This window comes from Bubalus kerabau, chromosome 17 (assembly GCF_029407905.1).
Source record: "Bubalus kerabau isolate K-KA32 ecotype Philippines breed swamp buffalo chromosome 17, PCC_UOA_SB_1v2, whole genome shotgun sequence".
Lineage (NCBI taxonomy): Eukaryota > Metazoa > Chordata > Mammalia > Artiodactyla > Bovidae > Bubalus > Bubalus kerabau.
Window position 1 is genome coordinate 16,828,405 of NC_073640.1, and position 24,865 is coordinate 16,853,269.

Consider the following 24,865-nt stretch of genomic DNA (forward strand, 5'->3'; position numbering starts at 1 on the left):
GCTGGTATTTGCATCAAGAAACTCTGGAAAGAAACACAAGAAGCTGCTTCCTGTGCTGACCCAGCAAGGCAGGGAAAGAGCGTCCGTGGGCTGGGGGTGGAGATGGGGGCATTGTGGAGACCTCTCACTTCAGACTCTCGAACCACAGGAACCTGTGATCTATGCACATGAAATACCACGACAAGAAATGTAAAATCACTCTTAACCCAGTGCGAAGGCCACCAGCTGACCCCGGCCCTGCAGCCTAGCCCCGCCCCTGCCCCACCAGGGCTCGGGGTCCCCCGAGCTCACCCAGCTCCCCACGGCCCTGCCCTCAGCGGCTTTCCAGAGGCTCTGCAGGCTCCATGCTCCCTGGCCAGCTTCCCCTGGGGCTCTCAGTCCCCAGCCAAGCACCAGAGCGATGCTGACATCCTCCCCATTTTCTTTGCAGCCAAGAAATCCCCACCAACAAGGAAGCTGTGCAGCAACCCAGCTGAAGGCCGACTTCCAGGTATGTAGAGGGGATGGCCAGTGTGGACACCGGAGCTGCCCGGCCCGGCCCCCACCTGCCTCACTGCCCCGTCTCCTTCATCTTGCTCACTTACTCGGGCAGTGCATCTCACCCATAACTCAGGGGTGATGATAATGCTCTGACCTCTCGAGCCACTGAGAGGATAAGAGGAGTGATGGGAAGCACTCCGTGCCCTGGCCCACAGCAGGGCCCACGGGACCTCAGGGCTCTGTTCTGCCATCATTATCTGTTCAGCACACGGCACCCAGAAGCCCTGCCCCCAAGGGCTCTCAGCCCTTGGAGCCCTTGGAAGGGGAGCTGAGGACTCACCTGGGGCAATGCAGCCCACAGCAGGGGGGAGGCCTCCACCTTGGAGGGAGGACCTCCCCAGTAGGCAGGACTGGCCTGGCTGGGGAAGGGACAGGGTGGGCGACATGATGCCCTCTGCTGTCCAGCACCCAGACCATACCCCCTGAGTCGAGGAGTCCCTACCCTGACCTCAGAGCTGGCGGCTGACCTCCCTGGACTGCCCCAAGAAAGCCAAGGAAATAAGTGAGGCGACCAGCCAGCCCCAGGCTTCCTCTGAGAATGAGACACCCAGAGCCACTGGGGTGGGAGTGGGGTCATGGGGTCACAGAGACAAGAAGGAGGCCTGGGGCTCCCCTCACACAGCGTCTCCCTGCACTCCAGAAGCTCAGTGTTTGGGGTGGGGCTTTTCTCCAGAGGCCTGTGGATTAAACTCATAATTTCCAAGTGTCTCTTGGTACCTCACGCTGAGCTTCACGTGAGGGTCATGAGTACACGGCAGACACGTTTGCCCCAAACAGCAGGTCAACTCAGGGCCCAGGAAAAGGAGCCATCACCTTCCGGAGGCTGGGTGTCCGCTGCAGGGGCTGCGGGTGGGAGCCTCGGCCAGATGTGCCCTCTGTCCTTCCTGGCTGTCTGCCCTGCCATCCGGTGCCCATTACCCCCATCATGGAGCCTCTGCAGGTCTGGGAGCCATGTGCCACATGGGGCCTTCATGCTCAGGGCCCGGCTGGCGCCCATCAGGGCTGCTCGGGGGTGGCCAGGGTCTTCCCACACCTCCGGCCCCCAGCAGCATTCGCTCTCTTTTCCTTCTTCCTCCCCACCTCCAGCCCACCGCCACCCACTAAGCCCTCTCCTCAGTCTAGCAGGAGCTCATTTTCCCTCATCTCTTTAGGGACCATCAGAGCCAAGCCGCCACCCCTAAAAAGGAAGGCTGTGTGCCCACCACTTCTGCTCCAGCCTGCCACACCACCACGGGAGCCACAGAGCCCACTGTCCCCCACTTACTCTGTCCTTTCCTTGCAGACTCCAGTCAGGACCATGCAAGCAGGCTTCTCCAGGGCTCCTCGAGGGGCCAGGATGGCTGCCCAGCCCGCTTTCTGCGGCCCTCCTCGGACCACAGCATCCTCCTAGCGCCCAGGACAGAGGGGCCATGCCTGGGGAGCAGCCCCTCGGAGCACCACCCCCAACCATGACCGGAGATCTGCAGCCCTGCCCGGCGGCCAGTGGCACGGGGGGCCCCCTGCGGCCCCCCGGAGAGATCAGTGCCCTGGCCAACAGGACCACCAAGGCCATGGGGAGCAGGGCCCAGACCATGGACGACCCCAAGACCCAGGCGCAGCAGGCTGGGAAAGGGGTGACCGAGGCCCCTCTCCCCAGAGCACAGGCCCTGAGCAGCGTCCCCAGCAAGGGCAGCAGCCCCCAAACCCCAGCGGGAAGCAACCTCATGCAGGCTCGTGTCCGGCGGGCAAGCAGGGTGGCCGGCAGCCCTCAGCAGCTCTACAGTCTGAGCATCGCCAGCACAAGGCCCAAACCCGCCCTGGATGGGAAGACCCCTGAGAGCCTGCAGCCCGAGGCCCTCCGGCCCCTAGACGCAGAAGCGCCCCCAAGCCAAGGGACCAGAGCCGGTCTCAGGCCCGGCCATCCCAGGGCCGAGGCCTCCCCTGCCCCGGAGGAGCTCAGCTTCCAAAAGTGCTTCCAGGAGACCCCCTCCAGCTTTACCTCCACCAACTATACCTCACCGAGTGCCACCCCCGGGCCCCCGCCCCTCAGGGCCCCCCAGAGCAGGGGCACCAGCCCCTGTCGGCCAGCCTCCTACCTGGAATTCCAGGCCAGTGGGGCTGATGCCTGGCCTCCCCCAGCTGAGAACAGCTTCCCAGGTGCTAGTTTTGGGGTCCCCCCAACTGAGCCGGAGCCCTTTCCCGAAGGCGGCAGCCCCGGGGTGGCGGCCTTTCAGTACCCCTTCCCGGAGCTGCACGGGGCTGGCCGGAGACCCTTCCCGGAGGACACAGCCGGGCCCAAGTACCCCGAACGGGCGCTGGTGCTCGCCTTCCACCAGCCTCGGGGGGCGTGGCCGGAGGCGGTGGGCACGGGCCCGGCCTGCCCCCTGGCTGCCCGCCCGGCCCCCCCGCCCCCGCCCTGCTACTCCAGCCGACCCGGCGGCCTCGAGGCCCCCAGCAACCTTGGCGGTGCGCCCCCTCCCCCTAGTGCTGCTCCCCCAGCCCCCAAGCCCTTCTCGGAGAGCACAGCCACCTTCCAGGATGGTTTGCACGAGAACATGACCAAAGTGCTCCCTGAGAGACCTCCTTCGGCCCACGAAGGGCTGGGGAGCCCCAGGGGGCCCCCAAACTCCCTGTCCCAGAGGCAGTTTCCCGGGCAGGCCTATGGAAGCCCTGGAGCCAGCGGGGTGGGCACCAGCCCAGGGCCTCGGGACACAGAGCTGGCCGCCTCAGGGCCCCCCACCGCCAGACTGCCCCCGCTGTGGGACCCCACCCCAGCCCCTTACCCTCCGCCTCCCCTGGGTCCCCCAGCCACCACGTTCTTCGAAGCCCAGCCCAGCCCAGGCCAGCGGCTCAGCCTGCCCCAGAGCCCCCCACTGCCTTGGCCCCAGGTTCTCCCAGCCACCGGGCCCGGCCCCCACCAAATGGAGATGCTGAACCGGCTGCCCTTCCCCCCAGGGGCCCCTGAGTGGCAGGGGGGCAGCCAGGGAGCCCTGGGTGCTGTGGGCAAGACACCCGGGCCGGGTGAGAAGCTGGCCGTCCTGAGAAACAGCCCGGGCCAGCACGGCAGTGGCTCTCCTGGCCTGTTTGCCTACAACGGGCTGAAGGACCCAGGAGCCCAGCCCCTGTTCTTTGGGGCAGCCCAGCCCCAGGCCTCACCCCGGGGACCCCCTGGCCTGCCCCCGCCCAGGGTGGTGGGAGCCTCCCCCAGTGAGTCCCCCCTGCCCTCGCCAGCCACCCACACGGCCAGCAGCACCTGCTCGTCACTCTCCCCACTGTCCAGCAGCCCAGCCAACCCCAGCTCAGACGAGAGCCAGGTGCCCGGGCCGCTCGTGCCCTCTGCCTTCTTCCACCCAGCCCCTCACCCTCAGGAAGCTGGCAGCCCCTTCCCGTCCCCTGAGCCCTCGCACAGCCTCCCCATCCACTACCAGCCAGAGCCAGCCAAGACCTTCCCTTTCCCCACAGAGGGGCTGGAGGAGACCCCGTTCCCCAGCTCGGGGCTCCAGGCGGGCAGTGCGGGCCTGGAGGGCTTCCCTCAGGGGCCACCCCCCTACTCCGCCCACCACTTCCCCCTCAGCAGCGCCAGCCTGGACCAGCTGGACGTGCTGCTCACCTGCAGGCAGTGTGACCGGAACTACAGCAGCCTGGCCGCCTTCCTGGGCCACCGGCAGTTCTGCGGCCTGCTGCCAGCCAGGGCCCAGGACAGCCACCAGCAGCCCCCGGGGCTCCCTGCGCCCCACAGAGTGCCAGCTGGCAGGACCCCGAGCCCGCTCAGCCACACCAGGACAGCTCCCTTCCTGCTGGGTGGAGACCTCCGGCCCGATGGCAGAGATGACCCCCTGAGGACGAGCTTCCTGCCTGGCCCCACCGCCACCCCCTTCCCACTCCCCACAGGGGACCTGGACCTGGAGGACGCTGCCAAGCTGGACAGCCTCATCACGGAGGCGCTCAACGGCCTGGAGTACCAGTCTGACAACCCCGAGATCGACAGCAGCTTCATTGACGTCTTCACCGACGAGGAACCTTCCGGCCCCAAGGGCCCCGCTGCCGGGCAGACGCCCAAGGCCAGGCTGGGGGCGACACCAGAGAACAAAGCCCCAGCCCCAGCCCCGCCCCCAGCAGTGGATGTCCCGCTGGAGACCCAGCCCCGCCAGCCCGGGGATGGGGGCAACCCGGCCGGCCCCAGGCCCAAAACCCGCTCCCTGGGCCCAGCACCTGCAGAGACAGATGGGGCCAGCCTGGCTGGCCAGCAGAGGAGAGGAAAGCGGTTCAAGTTGTTCCGGAAAGAGCTGGACACGGTTAACACCACCAAGAGGCCTGGCAGGGGCTCCAGGGCCACCCGCCTGAGGCCACGGAGGAAAGGCCGGGCTGAGGCCCATCCGCGGGATCTCAGAACCCAGGCCCCCAAGAGCCACACAGACCCCGGGGGCCGGGCCCCGCTGGTGGAGACCAGAAGCTCCCGGCGCCTCCGACTGTCCCCTGGCCAGGACTGCAGGCGGAGGCGGGCACGGGGCGGCACCTGGAGCAAGGAGCTCATCCACAAGATCGTGCAGCAGAAGAACCGGGCGGGCGGGCGAGGCCCGGCCCCAGGCGCCGCAGACGGCGGGCCCCAGCATTGCGACTGCGCTGCCTCCGAGTCTGAGGAGGAGGACAGACCACGGGCCCCCGGCTCCCGCTTCAGAGGCCGGCCCCGCCCCAGCGGCCGGCGATGGCGCCGGGGCGAGAAGAGGAAGGAAGTGGACTTGACCCCAGGCCTCAGAGAGGATGGGCAGCAGCAGAAACCCAGGAAGGTGGTGAAGCAGGAGGCTGCAAGGTCCAGGGGCTACCTGGGCCCCGAGGAGCCGGGCCGGCCTGGGCCAGGCCCCAGCCAGAGTCCCGGGGCCCAGGGCCCATTGCACGGCCCAGAGGCTGGAGTGGACCTGGAGGAGAAGGGGCCCCAGCATCTCCTGCGGGATCTCATCGGCACCAAGACCCTAGAGGAGAGCCATCCGCCTCCAGGCTTCCCTCAAGACACTGAGACCCCTGAAATCACTGACGGCCTTCCCCCTGATGCCACGGAACTTCACAAGGAGGCTCCAGGCTCCTCTCCAGCTCCCTGCAGGGGAGGTGGCCCCTGCCCCTCAGCCCCAGAGCGACCGCAGCTCCATGGGGAGGACGCAGGGCTGCCCCTCGCAAGCTCACCCACATTGGGTGCACGTCGGTGCTTGGAGCCAGTCGCCTCCCAGGACAGAGAGGACTCGCCTGCCTCTCCATCCGGAGAATCACTGGTGCCTGTTGCTAACGCTGTCCATATGGTCCACTTGGACCCCAGCACCCTCTTTGTGAAGACCCCTGGTCTTGGAGAGTCCATGGAGGCTCCAGCTGCCAGAAAGGGGCCTCAGCCCTACAGCAGCCCTCACAGTGAGCTGCTCCTTGGACCCAAAGACCTGGCCGGCTGTTTCCACGAAGACCTGGGCTCCCGGTCCTCAGCCCCAGACAGCCCACTAGCCATTAGGGCACACCTCCACCAGGATGACCACGATGCCAGTTCCCCAGAGCCAAAGCCACCCAGGAGCCCGCCCTACACAGGCATCACAGACCCAGGCAGAGGCCAATCGGCACTGGCCTTGGAGCCCACGCCCCTCCCCTTGGGGATGCCCAGGGACAACTTCAACCCGCCGCCCTATGGCAGCCTCTCTGGGCGCGGGGACACCCCTGCACTGCGTGCGTGTGCTGCTCTTCCCCTGAGGAAACCCCAGCTAGACCCACCGTACCCCTTGTTTCTGCCTGAAAGGGGCTGGTCCCTGCTGGAGGAAGTGTCCCCAGTGCCGCCTGGCCACCCAGGCCTTTTTCCCGGCCTCTCGGCGGAGAAGACTTTCAGTCAGCAGCGTCCCACTGAAGGGCCCGTGGCTGCCAGCCTCAGCGCTCTGCCCACCAGGGCTGTCGAGTGTAGCACTGCCAGTACCGGCGACCTGTCTGAGGAGGAGCTGGAAATCAAACGGCTGGTCACGGAACTGGAGAGTCAGCTGCAGAGCAGAGGCCCACAGGGGGCCCCGGGAGAGCCATGCAGGGCCAGCAACACTGTTCCCCGGGATCCAAGTCCACACGGGGAGGGGGTGGACACCACAGGGGATGCCCTGGCGAGCCCCCAGGAGGAGTGGCCCTCACCCTTGGTCCCCAGCACCCACAAGGACGTGGTTCCTCGGGGTCCTTCCAGCCCCATGGGGGCCAGCCTCAGTTTCCAATCAGTGCAGAAAGCCAGAGTCCCGAAGACAAGGCTCCCCAGGGCTGAAGGGGGCCAAAGGGCCCACCAGGAAATCTGTGTACCGGACCCCATGTCAGATGTGGGGAGTTTAGCAAAGTGCAGCCCAAGCCTGGAACCTTCGCTTCCTAAGGGTCACGGAGTCCCGGGAACACAACATAGCCAAGGCCTCCCGCTGCTCCTTCCCCGCCCACCAAGAGGGGGGGTTTCCCCGGGACCCCAGAAAGCACCTGGGCCCTGTCAAGATCCTCTGGAGCTGGAGGCATTCAGCAGCCCCACTGCCCATCTAGCCCCTGGCTTGGCATTTCGGGGTGCTGAGCTTCTGCCTCTGGGCGCCACCCCACCTTCTGCCGCCATTCATAGCAGTGCCCCCAGGGGACACTCTGTGAGCAGCACAGGTGAGCCAGGAGGAACAGAGCTCCTGCCCGCTGTCAAGGCGGGCCCTGTCCCTGAGGGCAAGGAGGAGTTTGTGCCAGTGGGAGTCTCTCCGAGTTGTGCCTCCATACCCAACCCCAGCCCAGGCGGGAGGCTCCAGAAACCAGCCTCCAGCCCACTTCATCAGCTGCAGCTCCTGGTGGCCAGAGCGGCTGAGAAGGGAGATGATGCCCGGGGCTCAAGAGTGACCCCCACTGCTGATGCCCAGAGCCCTCTGCACAGCAACCCCTCAGATGTGGGAGACGATGGCAAGGAAGGAGAGACAGTGGCCCACAGCCCTGCCCTGGGCTCCCTGGGAGACATGCAGATGACCACTGTGGCCAGACATCAGCTGAAGCCAGATGAAGATGGACATGCAGGCACACACGGCCAGGCCAGGAAGCCCAGGGGCCAAGCCAAAGCCGGACACCTGCAGCCAGGCGACCGAGGGAGGCCAGGGGGACCGGACAGCTGCACCACAGCCAGTGCCGACCCTGAAACCACACCAGCTGGGCTGGTCGGGGCTGCAGACCAGCTGGGGGCACAGCTCCAGGGAAGCAGGGCAGCCATGGGCCTTTGCAACAAGGCACAGGCCATCCCAAGCCCTACCTCCTCTAAAGCAGACTCTTCAGTCCCAGCCTTGGTGGCAGCCCACACCCCAGACAGGCCCCGGGACTGGACTCTGGAGGCGGTGGCAGCTGGCCCAGGCCTTAGGAAGCATCTGCTGTTCTCTGGGGAAAGCCCAGAGCCCCCCACCAGGGATCTGGCCAGCCGCACCCCCTCGTCCACCTCTGCAGCCCCCTCCGATCCCCGTGGCCTCAAGCCCCTACACCAGGAAGGCCCTCCCGCGGCACCTTCAGGGGAGCTCGGGCAACTGCTCCCAGCATCTCCATCCCACAGGGGCACTGCCAGCTCTCAGCTTCTGTCGGCCTCCTCTCCCACCTGGACACCTCCAGAAGGGGCCGAGCGCAGCCCAGCAACCACATGCACTGCAGCACCCCTGGCAGTGTCCCCCTCTTTGAAGACAAGCCACCGTGGCCTCAAGGAAAGCCCGGCTCACCACCCTCTCCTGGAGGACGGCAGCCCCCTGGAAGACCCTCCCAAGGAGCCCAGCTTCGTCAGTGTTGTCAGTGCCGCCCACAGAGGGGCCCGCCCTGGAGGTCATGTGTCAAAAACCCTAGAAGCTTCCAGAAAAGAGAGGCCAAGGGACTCCCCTGCCCATGCCACCCCTCCCCACCCAATGACAGTCAGCACCCCGGGAGTGACTGTCAAGGCTGCTGCCCTGCCCAGCATCCCCACCACAGATGGCCTGGGGGCACTCAGAGGTCCCAGGGCTGAATGGCCAGACCCCAGGGGAGTTCTGCCCATCATGCACCCAGATGGGGTGCCCACAGGCTCCTCCTCCGAACCCCTAGGCAACAGGGAAGGCCAGGGTGTCACCACTGTGCCCATTGACCCTTCCACACTGGGGGCCATGTGGCCAGATCCCCACACTTGCCAAGAAGGCAAGGCTCTGGCTAGCCTCCAAGGACAGGAGAGCCTGGAGACGCCTGGGGCCGGGCCCCCTGCCATTACTAAGGCGTCCGAGGCTGGCGCCAGGGGTGTGCCAGTGATGTGCCCTCCCACAGAGCTCTGCCCAGGCAGCACAACCAGCGACTCCAGAGCCCACTTCCCCCAAAGTGCCCTCCACCAGAGACCCCAGGCAGATGCCCTCAGTCCCCAGGACCTCAGACAGAAGCCTCGTGGCTTTAAAAAGAAGCCGGTGTTCACCGAGAATGGCCACTGGAGGGGCGGAGCCCCCAGTGGGTGGCCGGTGACCTGCGAGGTCTGCTCAGCTTCCTTCCGCTCCGGGCCAGGCCTGAGCCGCCACCGAGCTAGGAAGCATGGGCTGCACAAGGGTGCTACATCCCAGCCAAGCCCAGCGCCCCCACCTGCTCCCCAGATGTGCCACCGCCCCGGGAAGAAGAGTCGCAGAGCTCTGGGGAAGGAGGAACCTGGGCGCTTGGTGGGAGACCCCAGCCAGGCCGGGGAGCCGCCCCCTATCTGTGGCTCTACACCTCCTGAGGATGCCCTGGGTCCCGAGACATCCAAGGGGCTCAGGCAGGGGCTCAGCCTTCTGGGAGCTCCAGGCTGTCCCCCACGCTGGGAGCCACACACCCCAGATACAATCAGGCAAGGAGTGGACGTGAAGCCTGCAGAGCCCAGGAAACAGGACCGGCTCGAGAGGGAAGAACTCCGACCCAAACAGGCAGAGAAAGGCGGGGGCCAGAGGCGCGGCAGACCACCCACAGATTTCCCCAGCGAGTCAGAGGGGAAATCTAACAAGAAAGCGAGGAAGCCCAGAGCGAGAAGGTTCCGGGAGGAGAGCAATCCCCAGGCCCCTGCCAATGTGACTCCAGACAGAAGCTGCTGGAGTCCATCCACCTCTGCTGCCAACTGCTGCCGCCTCTCACCCAAGACAGAGCAAGAGACCAAGGCCACGCAGTTGCCTCCTGCAGCCACGGACCCGGAGGAGACACCCGCACAGAAGCCACCTGGGGACTGGGTGGCCTGTCCAAGGATGGTGGAGGGAGCACCTCCAGGGGAAGGGCCAGGGGAGCAGAAGGCAGCCCTGGCAAGAGGGTGTGGGGGACCCAGAGAGACCAAGACATCTGGCATCTGTGAAGAGCCACTGAGGGTGACTGGGGCTAAGCCTGCAGGGGACAGCAGAGAGGCTGACAGCAGATCGGGGCACAGTGTCTGGGAGGAGCACGGGCTCCCCCGGGGCCCCCCTGAGACTCGTGGTTCTGAAGCAGGTGGCACCATCAGCAGTCCTTGCTCCCAGGCCCCCCCGCACAGCCCAGCAGAGGGGGTTCCAGAGCAGGAGGGCATGGCCCCTAAACCTCCCAGCCCGGAGTGCGGGGACCCTCTGAGCTTGTTGGATGATGAGGCCTCTTTCTCCCAGCTCTTCCCCCTGGGAGACCGCTTGGCTCGGAAGAAGAACCCCCGTGTCTATGGGAAGCGCTGTAAAAAATCGAAGCCCCCACCCCGGGTGGAGCCCAGTGGCCAGGTAGGGGGCAGTGTCACTCTGCCCTCTGCCCGCCTGCCCACAGACCTCAGCGACTCTGGCTCGCTCTGCCTGTCCCATGAGGACCCATGGGGTGATGAGGCCACCGATCTGCCCGAGTCCTTCCTCCTGGAGGGCTTCCTCAACAGCAAGGTTCCGGGCATTGACCCCTGGGCCCCAGGCCCCAGCCTGTGGGCCCTAGAGCCCCACCTGGAGACGAAGCCCTGCTGCGCCGAGGACCATCCATCGGAAAACATCCCCAAGCTACACATGGTCCCAGCAGCTTGGCGAGGCCTGGAGCTTCAGGCCCCCGAGGATGAGGTCACCTCTTCTCTAGGAGATGCGAGCCCTGAGCCCCCCAACCTGGAGCGAGAGCACTACGACGGCGGGGTGCCCAGGAGTGCCGCGGACCTGGAGACGCTCAGCACCAAACTGGAGATACAGGACCTGAGCTTCCTGGGAGCCTGTGAAGACCCTGTGGGTCTCCCCAGCACCAGCTTCTTGGATGTCAAGGCTACGGCAGGTTCCCAGGGCCCACGAAGCAGGACGGAGGAGGCGGACGGGGCAAGAAGGGCCGCAGGCGAAGGCCAGCATGCCAAGGCCAGGAGAGCGTCCTACAAGTGCAGGGTGTGTTTCCAGCGCTTCCACGGCCTGGGCGAGCTGGACCTGCACAAGCTGGCCCACAGCCCCTCCCCTCCCCCCACCTGCTACATGTGCGTGGAGCGCAGGTTCGGCTCCCGGGAGCTGCTCCGGGAGCACCTGCTGGAGAAGCACGTGCAGAGCAAGGCGGGGCTGTGGGCCTGCGGCATGTGCCTGCGGGAGGTGGCCGACGTCTGGATGTACAACGAGCACCTGCGGGAACACGCCGTGCGCTTCGCCCGCAAGGGGCAGGCGCGGCGGTCACTGGGGGACCTGCCCGCATGCTGGGAGGGCGGCGGCGTGGTCACGCACTTCCTGAGCGGCATCGCGGGGCAGGCCTCCAGATCCCACCGAGGCAAGCGTTCCGTCGCCGGCAAGGCAGGCGGAGGCTGCGCAGAGGCGTCGGGGCCGGACGCGGGAGCCGGTAAGGCGTTCCCTAGGGAGCGGCCGAGGCCCCAGGCCCGCAGTCGCGGCTGCGACGCAGTCGGCGCCTCGGCTCAGGGCAGCCCGTCCGCCTGCGCGCGCCCCGCCCCAGCCGGCGGCGCGTCCCCCGAGGCCCATCCCCACGGCGAGCCCCCGCTCCCGGCCGTCCCGGTGCACCAGGACTGCAAGGATCCGGCCCGCGACTGCCACCACTGCGGGAAGCGGTTCCCCAAGCCCTTCAAGCTGCAGCGCCACCTGGCGGTGCACAGCCCGCAGCGCGTCTACCTGTGCCCGCAGTGCCCGCGCGTCTACCCGGAGCACCAGGAGCTGCGCGCGCACCTGGGCGGTGAGCACGGGCTGAGCGGGGAGCTGGAGCTGGCGCACACGCCGCTGTACGCCTGCGAGCTCTGCGCCAACGTCACGCACATCAGCAAGCGGTCCTTCGTCTGCAGCTCCTGCAACTACACCTTCGCCAAAAAGGAGCAGTTCGACCGGCACATGGACAAACACCGGAGGAAGGGGCAGCAGCCCTTCACATTCCGCGGCGTGAGGAGGCCCGGCGCCCCCGGGCGGAAGGCTTCTGCCCGAGAGGGCACGCTGCCTAGCAAACGGCGCAGGGTGGCCGCTCCCGGCAGCCCCGCCAGGTCCAGCGCGGACGGGCCTCTGTCCCAGGGCAGCAGCCCCACCCCGAGTGAGGGGTCCCTCCCAGCCCTGCTCCAGCCCTGCCCAGAGGCAGCTCCCAGCACCACCGCCGGGCAGCTCGGGACCCCAGAGAGGCCCATAGACCCTCTAGGCCACCAGGAGCTCCTGCCCCCATCCTTGTCTCCTTTTCCAGCGGCCTCGGCTGGTGGCAAAGATGGCCACAAGCCGGACCAGGCCCTGGAGAGCTCCGAGGATGAAGCCTCCCCAGGCAGCCCTGAGCACCTCCTCCAGCAGGCTTTCCCGCTGGGAGGCTCTCTACCCCGGCTGGGGGCCGCAGACCAAGAGGTAGAGGAAAAGAGGGCAGCTGGCCCGCTCTCAGGGAAACACAGGACCCCAAGTGCACCTGGAAAATGTGCCCCTGACCATCACCCAGAAGCCCCCTCTCTGCTCTGGAAGGAGAAGCAGGTGTCCACGTGTCTCTTGGTGCCTGCAGGGGCAACAGGGGGCCCCTCCCACAGAGGCAGTGCCCCCAAGCCTAGGGGCTGCGGGAGTTTATCAAAGGACAAGTCAAGCTCATCCACCCCCAACAAAGCACCCAAGATCCCAGGACAACTGAAGAAGGCGGTAGCCAGCCCAGTGCCCGGAGAACTCCCCCGTGGCACTGAGGAGAGGCTGAAGCCCACCGCCCTCAAAGCCAAGCCAGGCTTCCAGGGTGCTGGAGGCCCCCGGCAGGGCACCAAGGCAGTGGGCGGCAGCCAGCCCCAGCCAGCCAGTGGGCGGCTCCAAAGCGAGACAGCCACCACCCCAGCCAAGCCCGACTGCCCAGGCCAGGGCCCCGCCCCAGACAAGGCCCTCCCTCGAGCCCTAGCCAAAGGCTACCCCAAGGGGCCAAGGGAAGCTGGTGGCCAGGGGCTGCGAGGGAGCCTGAGCCCCAGGGAGGACGCAGACAGCAGTGAGAAGAAGAGAAAAGGCCGGGCCCCGGAGCCAGCCAGGAGCGAAGGTGTGGGGAGCCTGGGCAAAGGCCCCTCGGCCCCTGACAAACCCCCCCGGGCCCCCCGGAAGCAGGCAACTCCCAGCCGTGTGATCCCCGCCAAGCCCAAGCCCAAGCCCAAGCCCAGTAGCCAGAACAGCTCGATGCTCCCTCAGCCCTCAGAGGTGCAGAAGCGGGAGCCCAGCCATGCCCACGGGGACCTCAGATGCAACAAGGAGGGGCTGAGCAAGGCCCTCCCCCAGACAAGACCTCTACACAGGCCCCCCAGGAAGGGTGGGGCTCTCCACAGTGCAGAACCCCCTAACCCCCGGGCCTGCCGCACAGCCGAGTCCCAGAGCCACCTCCTCAGCCAGCTGTTCGGTCAGAGACTAACCAGTTTCAAGATCCCTTTGAAAAAGGACTCTTCTGAGTAATTTATAGGAGCCAGCAAGTGCCTGGGAGTGGGATTGGGGATGAACTCGCAAATGGGGGACCCTGGTCTTTTTTGAGGAGCTCCAGTCGTCTGAGAGTTGCCTGGTGGCCACATCTTAATTCATCTGATGCACCATGAAAATGCTCAGACTTTAGTGTTAGAGCTGCAACTCTGATGCCTTGAGCAGAGCCTGGGGTGGACAGCAATCCCTTTCTAGCTGGTAGGTGAGGGTGAGGGCTGGGCCAGCTGCAGCCTCTTTGAGGCCATGCAGCTGTTTATCCAGTACCAAGAAGTTAAGGAGAGAGTGGCTCATCCCCACCGCCCCATTTGCCCCACAGTTAAGGCCCAGTATGCCACAGAACCCCTCGGTTTGAAGGTTTCCACAGGGCCCCCCAACCCTTGTCATCTAACAAGAAGTAAGTTGAGGCAGCCACCAGTCAGATGGTGGCAGCCTCCATCTTAGAGTTGTTGCTGCTGTTGCTGGAATTCCAAAGCAACCCTAGAAATCAGATGGGGGCCAAAGAGCCATCTCTGAGCTGCCCAGCCCTACAGAGCACAACAGGGCTCTGACCACAGGGTTGTGCCAGCCACTGTCCGTGCTGCTGACAGAAAAGCTGGTTTCTAGTGCACCTTGACCCCTGGTCCTCCGTCTCCACCCCCACCACCTCCACCCCAGCCTCCGCAGTTGCCCTCTCTAGAGCCTGCCTCCTACACAGAGCTCTCTGCTGCAAGTATGAGCAATTTTACTCTGAAGTTTCTGGTGCTATTTTCATGTAATGTGAATATAGGCTTCCTTGATTTGTTTTACCTGGGGGATGGGGTCGGACCAAGAGGTGCTAGGGGACATGCAGGCTGCCCAAGGCACCAGCGGCCCAAGAAGCCCTGACTGGCTCCCAGCCGCCTGCGTGCGGCTCCAGCCCCGCAGTCAGGTCGGAGCAGCCAGATGGGACCCTCAAGGCCGGCTCATGCACTGACCCGACCCAGGGGCCGGCACACATGTCCTTTTTACAGAACCGTGTCTTCACGGGGGCAGGAGGTGGGGAGAGGCTACCTTCTGTCCTTAGGTGTCTCTGAGGTTTGTGGTTTGTTTTGTTCTGTTTCTTCATTTTAACCTTAGGTACAGTGTGTATGTCAAAAGTTCTAATTTTGATATTTTGAAAGAGACCAAATCAAGCCCAAACTGCCTTTTTTTGTAGAAGGTGTGTGTGCCACTCAGAGTGCCTCTTTAGTGCTGATGAATAAACCCGGGGGGCTCTGAGGTTGTACTGTAAAAACCGTAGCAATCCGTGCTGTCAAATATATGCCCACTGTTGTCACAGGGCGCCTCCGCCGTGGCCTCTGTCCTCCCGCCAGCCCCACCCTGCTGCCCCACCGAGCTGCCACCCTCGTCCTGCCCCAGGGTCACCTGGCCCTGCAGAGCCTACTGGTAGTGCAGCGGTCCCACCAGGTCCCAGACCTGTTAACCCGGCGAAGAGAACACCTCAGCGCTGCGGGCCCCTCTGGGTTAGGGAATCGGAGGGCAGCAGAGACAGCAGGGGCACCAGACCCAGAGACCTTCCCCCACTACAGGCTCTGACCCCTAGGGACCCCAAGTACTGAAGATGCCTCCAGAGACCCCTGTGTCAGGGACAAGTACTTGGAGGGCAGCAGATCCCTGTCCGGCCCCCTGACAGCTGCCCGGGCTTGGTGGGGGCAGAGTGGGGGTGCCTCTCTCAGAGCAGGCCCCCAACCACACCTGCTGGACAGTGGGAGGGGAGCCACACCATCCACAGGGAGACAGGTCCTGCACATGGCGCAGGGACCACCTTGCCCACAGCCCCACCCACCCCACCACTCCCCTTGTCCCACCAGGCCCTGGCCCCGCACTTCCATCCACCAGGGACACCCTGCCCAGGTCCTTGCCCTCAGTCTCAGCCCCTCCCATCGATGCCCCCTGCCCAGCAGGCTGCCTCCCTCTGTCTGGTACTTACACACCTACTGTGGGCTGCGGAACAAACCAGCAGCTGACAAGGGGTGCCAGCTGGGGGTTGGGGTTGCAGTGGGTGGAATCGGCTCAGAGTTGCACTTGAGAAACACCGTCCTGGGACTTGGTGGTGGACACCTTGTGGGGTCGGCCAGGTCTGCAGCACTGGGTGCCCCTGCCCGGCTCGCCATGCCTCGGTCAGCCTCGGGCCAGCCTCCACGTCCCTGGAAGCACAATGAGGCGTCCAGGCCCTGCCACAGGCTGTGATTGGCGGGGGAGGGGGTGAGCCTGGCACTCTGCATGGTCACGTGCCCATGGGTGCCGAGGCTCACGACATCAGGGACCCCTCAGCTCTAGTCTCAGGGGCAGGACATGAGTGAACCTGCCCTCCTGGGTGCTGAGCCCATGGCGGGGCTGCGAGCCCCAGTATGTGGACAGCAGCAGCCTGGCCAGCAGGTGGCAGCATTCGCCAGCTCAGCGGGGCCAGGGCAGCTCAGGTACCACACGCACACATCACAGGTACGCGGGGCACCCTCGTCCTCACCAACGGGCTGAGATATGCTCACAGCACACACAGGTGCACTGTTCCCAGGCCTCACACAACCACAGACAGCCATGCATACAACCTCACACACACACAACCATACACAAGCACCCCCACACACAAGCACCCACACACACAGCCACACACAAGAACCCACACAGACCACCACACACACAACCAGAGACAGCCACACATACAAGCACACACCCACAACCACACACAACCATACACAAGCACCCACACACATAGCCACACACATACAACCACAGACAGCCACACACACAGCCACATACATACACATAACCACACACACCACACACACAAGCATCCACACACACAACCACACACCTGACTCATTCTGAGCACATCTGTGGGAACTGGCCCAAGCGAGGGATCCAGGGTGGGCATCCTGAAGGGCCCCGTGTGGGCTGTGAGAGTGGGCCGGACAGAGTGGGAGAGGATTTGGTGGGCACAGACCCTGTTCAGGGGCCACGGCTCCCTGAGGACCCGAGGAGGCAGATCCCGGCCCCCACAGGCCCACAGGCCCTTCTGCCTGGACCTCAACGGCCTGGCTCGCCCCCTCTAGGAAGCCAGAGCGCCCCTCACCCCGAGACTACCGGACCCCCAGAGCTGCCAGGCAGGGGCCAAGGAGCAGGGGAGCCTGAGGGTCAGCAGCAAGGTCACGTGAATGCTGCATCTGACGACTGCACTCCACCAGGTCCCGCAGCTGACCCCAGTGACAGCCCCGCCAGTCCGGACTCGGGGCCGGAGAGAAGATGGTGCCTGGGGCCAGGTGAGGAGGGGCAGGTGGCGGGGACAGATGGGGGAGCACGTGCGGGTCTGCCTGGGCATGGGGGATAGGGCTGCAGGAGGGAAAGAGCCGGCGGTGGAGCATGCAGCAGGCCCCATCCCTGGGCCCCGTCCCCAGACCCCGTGAAGGGGGAGGCTTGCCTGGGCGGCCAGAGGGCATATCCACTGGGAATGGCTGGAGAATGTCCTTAGGATGGGCTTGCCTAGGCTTCGGGGCCGCAGACGGCTCAGAGAACCCAGCCTCCCAGGGAGAGGGTGTAGAAGGCCATGCTCACACAGACAGAAGAATCCGTACATCTGGGGTCCCACAGAGAGGGCCACCAGGGATGGGCCGGGTCCGCGTCACCGGGATCCCTCCAAGCACCACCGTGGGGGGATAGGACCTGGAGGCCGTGGGTCCTGTCCGTGTCACCTGAAAATGTGCTGCGGTGGGCTCTAGTCTTGAGCCTGAGGCTGCACCCCGTGAGACCCCATTTCTCTGCCTGTCTGGTGGGTGGCCAGCGGGCCCAGTGTCCCGCTGCTGTGGCTGCAAGACCACTGCCCAGAAGCAGCCATGCCAAGCCTTCCTGCCTGGGCCTGGGCACCCAAGGCCACAGCCCCTTCCCACGGGCCAATGTCTGCCTCCCTGACCAGATGGCCCGGCCTTGTGGGCTGCAGCTCAAGGCCACCGGCCTCCTCCGTGGAGCCCCTGGCCGAGAGAGGATGCAGACAGGGCCCTCCCTGGGTTTAGCTGGGCCTGAACACACCTAGGTCTCAGCTATGAGAGACTCAGGCACATTGCTGGGCCCAGGCAGGAGGGCAAGTGCCAGGGGTCTCACCGTCCCCGCTGAGCGCAGCGGTTACCAGAAACCCGTCCAGCCCTGACTCTCGGGCTCCCTCCGAGGGCTATGTGCTGGGGCTTACTGGCTCCGGCCAGAGCCTCTCCCCACGCCGTCCACTTGGCTCCCTCCCTCTCCTCCTTCAGGGCTTTGCTCAGATGGCACCTCCTGTCTGCGGCCTTCCTAACCACCTGCTAGGATGACAGCTGCAGCCCAGCGCCCAGGCCCGAGGCCGCAGGGCTGAGACATGTTTGCCCTGGGCTGCCCACGGCCCACTCACTGATCCTGGCTGCTGCCCTGCCGCTGGACTCTGTGTGCTGTCCACGGTTGTACCGCCAGTACTGGAGTGGGAGGAAGGGGGAGGGAGAAGGAAGGGGCGGACGGGGAAGTGTGAGCTTCCTGAACCCTACTCTCTTCCTTCGGAAATGTCCAGATAATATTTCCTGTCTGCACCAGGCTGGTAAATAGGCCACACCTGGGCAGCTGCACGAAGGGGTGGGTCACTAACCCCTCAGGACAGTGTCCAGGCAGAACCCATGTGTCCTGGGGCCTCAGAGGGCGTGGCTTGTTAAAGATGCTGTTTCAGAGAGTCTCGCTGAGCCCAGAGGGGACCAGCTGAGTCCCGCCCTCTGCTCCCCTCAGACAGGGAACACCTGAGCCCATCCCCCAAGCCAGAGCCAGCCCAGCCCCCCGCAGCAGCCTGCCCCCGACAACTCAGGGTGGCATCCAGCTGTCCCTTGTGTCGCCCGGCTCCTCCCCTGCCCGTACTGCAGGCCGCCTCTGATCCCTAGCTTAATTTATTTTGACATCCTCGCTGCTGTGTGACCTCCTTGTGGTATCACGTGTTGCTTAAAACTCATTATCCCCCCTTGAAACAAGAAGTTAATTAAACCCTTCACAGAGCCAGTGTTGACAAGTGTCGGCGTGGGCCCCTGGCATGGCTGCCCAGGGCTCCAGGGCCTGGGGCTGACGGGCGGTGGGGGAGCAAGTCCTGGGCCCCCTTCCCCACAGGGCAGCCACCAGGGGCCATGCTGGAGCAGCAGCTGTGGATCTCCGAGGGAGGCTCTGCTGCTCACCTGCTGTGTGGCAGGTGGGGTGGGGGTGACTTCACTTCTCTGAGCCTCAGTTTCCTTGTCTGGCAAATAGGAATTCTAAGAGTCCCTTCTTCAGACAGTGCTTGGCGCAAGGCCTGGCACTGAGGAGCCCTCTGCAGCTCTCTGCCCTCACCCCACATGTGAGGCAACAGAGTGCTGAGAACTGCAGAAAAGGCACCCTGGGCCCTGCAGGCTGGACCAGAGAGAGGCCAGAAGCAATCAGAGCCTCCCCGACAGAGGGAAAGTGGGCGGGCAGTGGGAGGGAAGGGTGCGTCTAGTGGCAGGAACAGCGTGTGGGGCCACAGGACGCCTGGACCTGTTCAGGGAGGTTCAGAGGAGGACTAAGGGGGGAGGGCTGAGATTATCGCAGTTGCTTTGGGGAGGTCCCACTGGCTTCAGCCTGCAGTGGCGGCAGGGGTGGCTGTGGGGCCAGCAGCAGTCAGGCTGGTGGGTGAGGGAGGCTTGGAGCTGGGTGGGGATGATGGCAGAGTCCCCAAGGGGCCTCTCAGGGCTATCAGGAGGTGCGGTCAGGGACACTGGAGGGGACAGTGAGGCAGAAGGAGGACTTCCGGTGCAGCCTGGCAGGCAGAGCCCCTCACCTGGCCTGGGCTAGGGACACACTCCTCCCAGCCTGTCCAGCCCTTCCGAGCCTTTGCTCCTGCTCCTCCCTAAGCTGAGAATGCCTTTCTCCCACCACTCTTTCCTGAGTCATCTTCATCCTTCAGTGTCCAGCTTAAGTTTCTAGAGCATTCTGTGTCTCCCTTGGTCATCACCTAACAACCAGTACAGAGCCTGCTATATGAGAAGTGCCACAATCAGCCCTCTCCCCACCCACAGCCACTGCCCGCTCCCGGGCAGTCCCCCGGGACAGGGCAGCACAGAGCAAGCCCATCAGCAGGCCCCCAGACCACCGCGCACAAAGCAGAGGTGGAGCAGACGTGAGCCCGGAGCCACAGCAGCATCGAGACTAGAGGGTCCTGCCCACCCCACTGACAGATGAGGAAACCAAGAGCCTGATGGCTTAAGGACTTGCTCAGGGTCATGGCCTCCTATGTGGCAGAGCCAAGATTTGAACCTTGTTCTCCCAGGGCCCAGCCAGGGTTAAGAACGTGGGCTCTGCCCTGCGACTGCCCGGGATACAGGAATCATGACCATTTCCGAGCTGTAGGGCCACTCTGAGCCTCAATGTCATTATCACCACGACAGCCTTGATGCTGTATCCTAGGCCCAGCCCTGCCACTTCCTGCCAAGGGGACCACCAGAGGGTTGCTAGGACAGGATGCCATGAGAGACCATGAACCAGCCCCAAAAAGGATCAGGGAAAGGTTAGTGATGCTGATAATGATATGGCCCTAGTGTGGGCACCCAGAGCTGTCCCCAGGAGCCTTTCCTGGGCCCAGATACCCTTGGAACCTTCTCCAGGGCCTCCAGGCTATTAGGACTTGAAATCCAGCAAAGCAGGAAACAGCCAGGCCGTGGTCGGGGCAGCTGAGCTCCACGCCGAGCCCTTCCCAGCTCCAGGGAAGGGTGTTGCGAACATCCAGGTGGACTTCCACCAGTGATGTTTGGATGTGAAACGTGACACTCCCACAAGGAATGCAGGTGGCCGGTAGGACCCCGCGGCAGCCCCTCTCCCCTCTGAGCAGGGACTCCTGCTGGACCCCACAGAGATGACGCCTCCTCCAGTCAGCCTTCTTTGACTTCCCCAGGCAAAGGTGGTGACTCCTGCTCTGTGCTAAGCCAGGCCTTCCTTTCTTCAGCATTCCTTGTTCTTCTTTCCTCAGTTTATTGTCGTGATCAATAGAGCTCTGTGGAGGGTGTCATGGCCTGTCTGAGTGAGGTCCAGTGACCCCGCCATTGGTCACGAGCAACCTGCAGTGTCATTATCTTTGCAGTAGTGGGAATAACAGCCCTTGCAAGGCAGACAGAGGGGGCAGAGCATGGAAGCAAAGTTCCCCAGTGCGGGCCTGAGTCAAGGCTGTCATGGCGTTTCACAGGCAGGTGACCGGCACAGGTGCATGGAACCCTACCCTTGGTTTAAGGTTCCTCTGAGGTTGCTTGAAAATGTTTAATTTTTGAACAACGGGCTCCACATTTTCTCTTTCCACTGAGCCCTGAGAATTATGAAATGGGTCCTGGTCAGCAGGTTCTGTTTCTGACCTGCCCCTGCCCCTAAGTCCCTAGGCAATGGGGGTCTCGGGAGCCTAAAGTAGCCTGAAGTGCTGCCAGCCCTCTCTCCCCTCACCCTCAACATGCGTACTCAGTCATGTCTGACTCTCTGCAACCCCGTGGACTGTAGCCTGCCAGACTCCTCTAACCATGGGATTCTCTAGACAAGAATACTAGAGTGGATTGCCATTCCCTCCTCCAGGGGATCTTCCCCATTGAGGGATCGAACAGTGTCTCCTGCATTGCAGGCAGACTCTTTACCACTGAGCCACAAGGGGCGCCCCACCCCCACCCCCGCAGGGATCAGCATCACTAACTGGTCCTGGTTCTTCTGCTCTTGCTGACCCTCAGAACCCTCCTCCACACAGACCTCCAGCCACTCCAGCAGTGGTAGCAACCTGGGTGCCACTTGCTGTGCATGGAGCCTCAAACCTGGCAGAGGTCCAGTTCATGGCCACCTCTTCCAGGGATCCCCCTGACTGCCAGGTTCCCATCCTGTAAAGAGGCTCCCCACTTTGGGAAGGCAGCAGGCCCAATGGGAAACCCAGAAGGTGGAGTCCCTTGTCTCATTGACAGACATAGTGGGAGCCCTGGGCTGAGTGAACCAGTCAATTATGGGCCGCATACTCCGCAGAGAAGGGGTACAGCACCATGGCAGCTGCAGGAAGGCTGTACCCACTGGGTCTGGGCAGAGAGTGGGAAGAGTGGGCAAGCTCATGACTCCAGACAGGTCTCTTGGCCTCCTGGCCTCAGTGTTCTGGCCTGTCCGGGGGCAGTGGCTTATCCTGGGGGGACCTCAACCTTCTGCCCCACCTGCCAACCTCCTGCCCTCCTGAGAGCAGCAGCAGCAGGGGAGAGTGTCCAGGTCCTGGGGGCGAATTGTTTGTCTTCTATGGGGAAGGGCAAAGGCAACAGGAGTCAGACAGAATGAGGGGGTCTCAGGGCAGAGTGCTCAGCACCCAGCCAGCCCCCACACATCACTTTGAGGATCACCTGCCATCAGGTGGGTGGGTCCAGCTTTGCGGACAGGCATCCAGACACCCTGTTTGCAAAGCTCTTCCCCTTAGCCTCTGGCCCCTGCTAACTTCCTATTTCTTGCGAATATGGGGTTGGGGATGGCGGGGTGAGGGCAGGCACCAAATGCAAGCCAAGAATATTAAAGGAATACAGTTGAGCTCCCAGGGACGACTCTGATGCTGTGTGACCTTGAGCCTCCTGGAAAGTGGGGGGCCTCTGGGATCCCATGAACATATTCCAAAGGACAGAAGGGCTGGCCTCCGTGTCCAAGGCTGGAACAGGCAGTACTGACCATGGGAACCTCGCTCCTTTCTACTTCCTGGGCCTCCAGCAGGGGCGTCCTGGAAAGGCACGGCCTGGGAAGGAGAGACCCAGAGGGGCAACGCCTGGGGGCTGCTGCGAGGGGGCGGGGAGCAGGCACAGGCCGCTGGATTCTGCGGCCTCCCGGATTTCCAGCCAGATCTGAGTCCAAGGGAGGAGGGTCCGAAGTCCCTCGCTCTCCATTTGGGGCTATGGTCGCCGGAGGTGGCGAACCCCGCGGATGCTGCTTCCACCAGTCTTGGGCGGAATCCCCACCGTGCCAGAGCCGGCTCCACACCCCAAATCTGGTCCCAGGCAATGTGGGACGTCAAGGCCTCGGGCTGCTTGACCCGGCCCTCATTGTCCCCTACCCGGCGGGCCGAGGAGGGTGGTCGCAGAGCCTAGGAGTTCTGGGCGGGTCAGAGGCCCTGAAGGCGGAGTTATAGAGCAGCGGGGCGGAGTGATGGAGCGGTGAGCGGAGCCCAGGCTTTGGGGTGTGCTCTGGGCGGAGCCTCGGAGTTTAGGGGCCGAACCAGGTCAGGTCAGGCTTGGGGTGGGGCTGGCATCGGGGGGCGGGTCTAGAGAGAGCTTGAGCCCGGTCGGGCGCGGTGATCCCGAGCGGCGGAGTGTATTGGGTCGCAGAGTCTGAGCCAGGCCTGGGGACAAAGCAGCAGGGCCAAAAGAGGTGTGGAGGAGGCCACAGGTTCACCCAGGGCCGGGGCCAGCTCTCTGGGGGCGGGGCCAGAAGGCGGGGCGGGACTATTTCAGCGAGGAAGCAAGGGGGCGAGCCAGGGTATCGGGGCGGGGCCAGCCGAGGCGGGGAGAGGCCAAGGCCGCGAGGAAGCAAGACCGCCCGGGGGCTGGAGCGCGCTGCGCGGGGGGAGCGGAGCGCGGCTCTGGGGGCGGGGAAGAAGGCGGGGCCGGAGCCAGAGGAGGGTCAGGAGGCGGGGCGACGGGCGGGGATAAGGGCCGGACCCGGCGACGGGGCGGGGCCAGAGGCGGGGCGGGCCCGGAGGCGCGGCGCCGTGACGTGCACGCCCCGCCCCCACGCCCCGAGCGCCCAGGCAGAGGCCGCCAGGTCCGCCGCGCGCTACCCGCAGGTTCCATTGAGAAGAGCGGAGCAGCGGCGGCGGCGGCGGCGGCGGCGGCGGCGGCGTCTGCGCGGGAGCGGAGAAGCCGGCAGCAGCCCGCCGCCCGCCGCCCCCGGCGGTCTGCGCGGCCGCACAGCAGGGACGAGACTCCGGCCTCCTCAGCGGCGCCGGGCCGGACGCGGCGGGCTGGGGGCGCGGGCCGGGGCGGCCGTGGAGCCGAGGGGCCGGGGGCATGAGCCGCCCCGCGGCCCCGCCGCGCCCCCGCCGCCCGCCGCCGCCCACCAGGGGCTAGAGGCGGCCGCCGGGAGGGCGCGCGGCGCCGGAGACATGTCCAGGAGGAAACAGAGCAACCCCCGGCAGATCAAGCGTGAGTCAAACTTTGCCCGCCGGCCCCGACCCCCGCCGCCCCCACTACCCGTTCCCCGGCCCGCCCCGCTCTGCCCGCGGCGCTCGCGACCTTCACCCCGCGCCGCGCCCCCCGCGCTGTGTGCCAGGCGCGCCGTAATCTAATCTTTGCCGGCGGGCCGGGCCCCCGCGTCTGGGCTCCAGCACCGGGGGTCCGGCCTGGAGGGGGTGTCCGCCCAGAGGGCCGGAACGGGGTGGCTGGGGGCGCGGCCACCTCGCGGCCTGCCCCTCCCCCGCATCCCAGAGATGGTGCAGCGATAAGGCGGCCCCGATCTGGGCTCAGATAAAGTTTAAAATATTCCATTCTGCAAGTCCCATCCTGATAAGATCGCTCTGTCGGGACGGGCTGAAATTGTGATCTTATCTCGCGCGGTTGACTCTCCCAGGCTTTGTATCTAGAGGGAGAAAGAGAGACCTGAGAGGGAGAAGGGGCACCCAGGGCGTGTGGAAGTGCAGGCCAAGTGACAGAGACCCGCGGGTGCCCACCACCATGCCTTCTGGTCACAGAACCTCCTGGCTGCGGGGGGCAGGGGTGCTGCTACCACAGCCCATGAGCTGGGCTCCAGCCCTGTCTCCCGGGTCTCCAACTCCAGCTTTCCCTGCCGGGGACAGCCTCCTGGAGGCCTTCTCCCTGTGTCCCAGCCAGAACCACAGGGGCTTTTGCACTCCTAGGCTTGCGGTCACACACCTTCTATCCAAGGGGCTGCTCCTTCAGGGAGGGGTCTCCCAGGACTCAGTCCTGGGCCACGCGTCCAAGTTTCTCCCCCATCTGGACCAAAGGGCATTCCCCAGGGGGGCCGGGCAGTCACTGCTGATGCCCAGCCCCCAACCCCCTACCCCAGCGATAAAAGCGCCCTAAACTCTTGGGGCCACTCAGCTGAAAGAGGGCAGTGCACAGGAAGCACGAATCCCTACCCCACGCCAATAATAACTTCACGCCTCTGCAGCCAGGGCCAGGGCTCAAGGCTTTCTACCTGGGTTACATCTCCCGGGCCAGACCGGCAAGTCGTTGGGGCTGCCAAAGAGGCAAAGAGGTGGCCAGCCCCATGCTCCTGAGCACTGTCTCTTCTGTCCACATGAGCTCTGCCTTCAAGACCCCTTGTGAGTGCTCCTGGTGGGGGGAGTGTCTAGTCCCCAGATCAGATCCCATAGAGGGGGAAGGCAAGCGTGAATCCGGGTTCCCGTAACCTGACTCCTCAGCGTGTAAGCGGGACTGTTTTCCGAAAGTCGCCTTCTATCAAGTCAACTCAAGTATTAAAACCACCCACAGGTCCCGATCTGCGCTGGTTCTCTGGTTTCTTTTTCCCCTCCTCCCCTGTGTGCCTCTGTT

At 64.7% G+C, this 24,865-nt stretch overlaps 2 protein-coding genes across 2 annotated transcripts in view; both read left to right on the plus strand.

Moving 5' to 3' along the window:
* The first annotated feature begins 428 nt into the window (after positions 1 to 428).
* ZNF469 (zinc finger protein 469) lies at positions 429 to 14,492 on the plus strand. Its single transcript, XM_055553543.1, has 3 exons — positions 429 to 490; positions 1,823 to 6,516; positions 7,048 to 14,492. The coding sequence occupies exons 2-3, from the start codon at positions 1,950 to 1,952 to the stop codon at positions 13,323 to 13,325; spliced, it is 10,845 nt and encodes a 3,614-aa protein (XP_055409518.1). The 5' UTR covers positions 429 to 490; positions 1,823 to 1,949; the 3' UTR covers positions 13,326 to 14,492.
* An 8,602-nt stretch (positions 14,493 to 23,094) lies between these two features.
* Positions 23,095 to 24,865, plus strand: part of ZFPM1 (zinc finger protein, FOG family member 1) — a 61,617-nt gene continuing 59,846 nt past the window's right edge. The window contains exon 1 of the mRNA XM_055552366.1: positions 23,095 to 23,497. Coding sequence (XP_055408341.1) covers positions 23,458 to 23,497 — 40 coding nt within the window. The 5' untranslated portion in view covers positions 23,095 to 23,457. The remainder of the gene's footprint in view (positions 23,498 to 24,865) is intronic.

Coding starts and splice junctions, on each gene's coding strand:
- ZNF469 (XM_055553543.1), top strand. CDS start 1,950: ATGCCTGGGGAGCAGCCCCTCGGAGCACCACCCCCAACCATGACCGGA. Junction 6,517..7,047: donor GCTGGTCACGGAACTGGAGA/GTCAGCTGCAGA, acceptor CTGCCCATCTAG/CCCCTGGCTTGGCATTTCGG.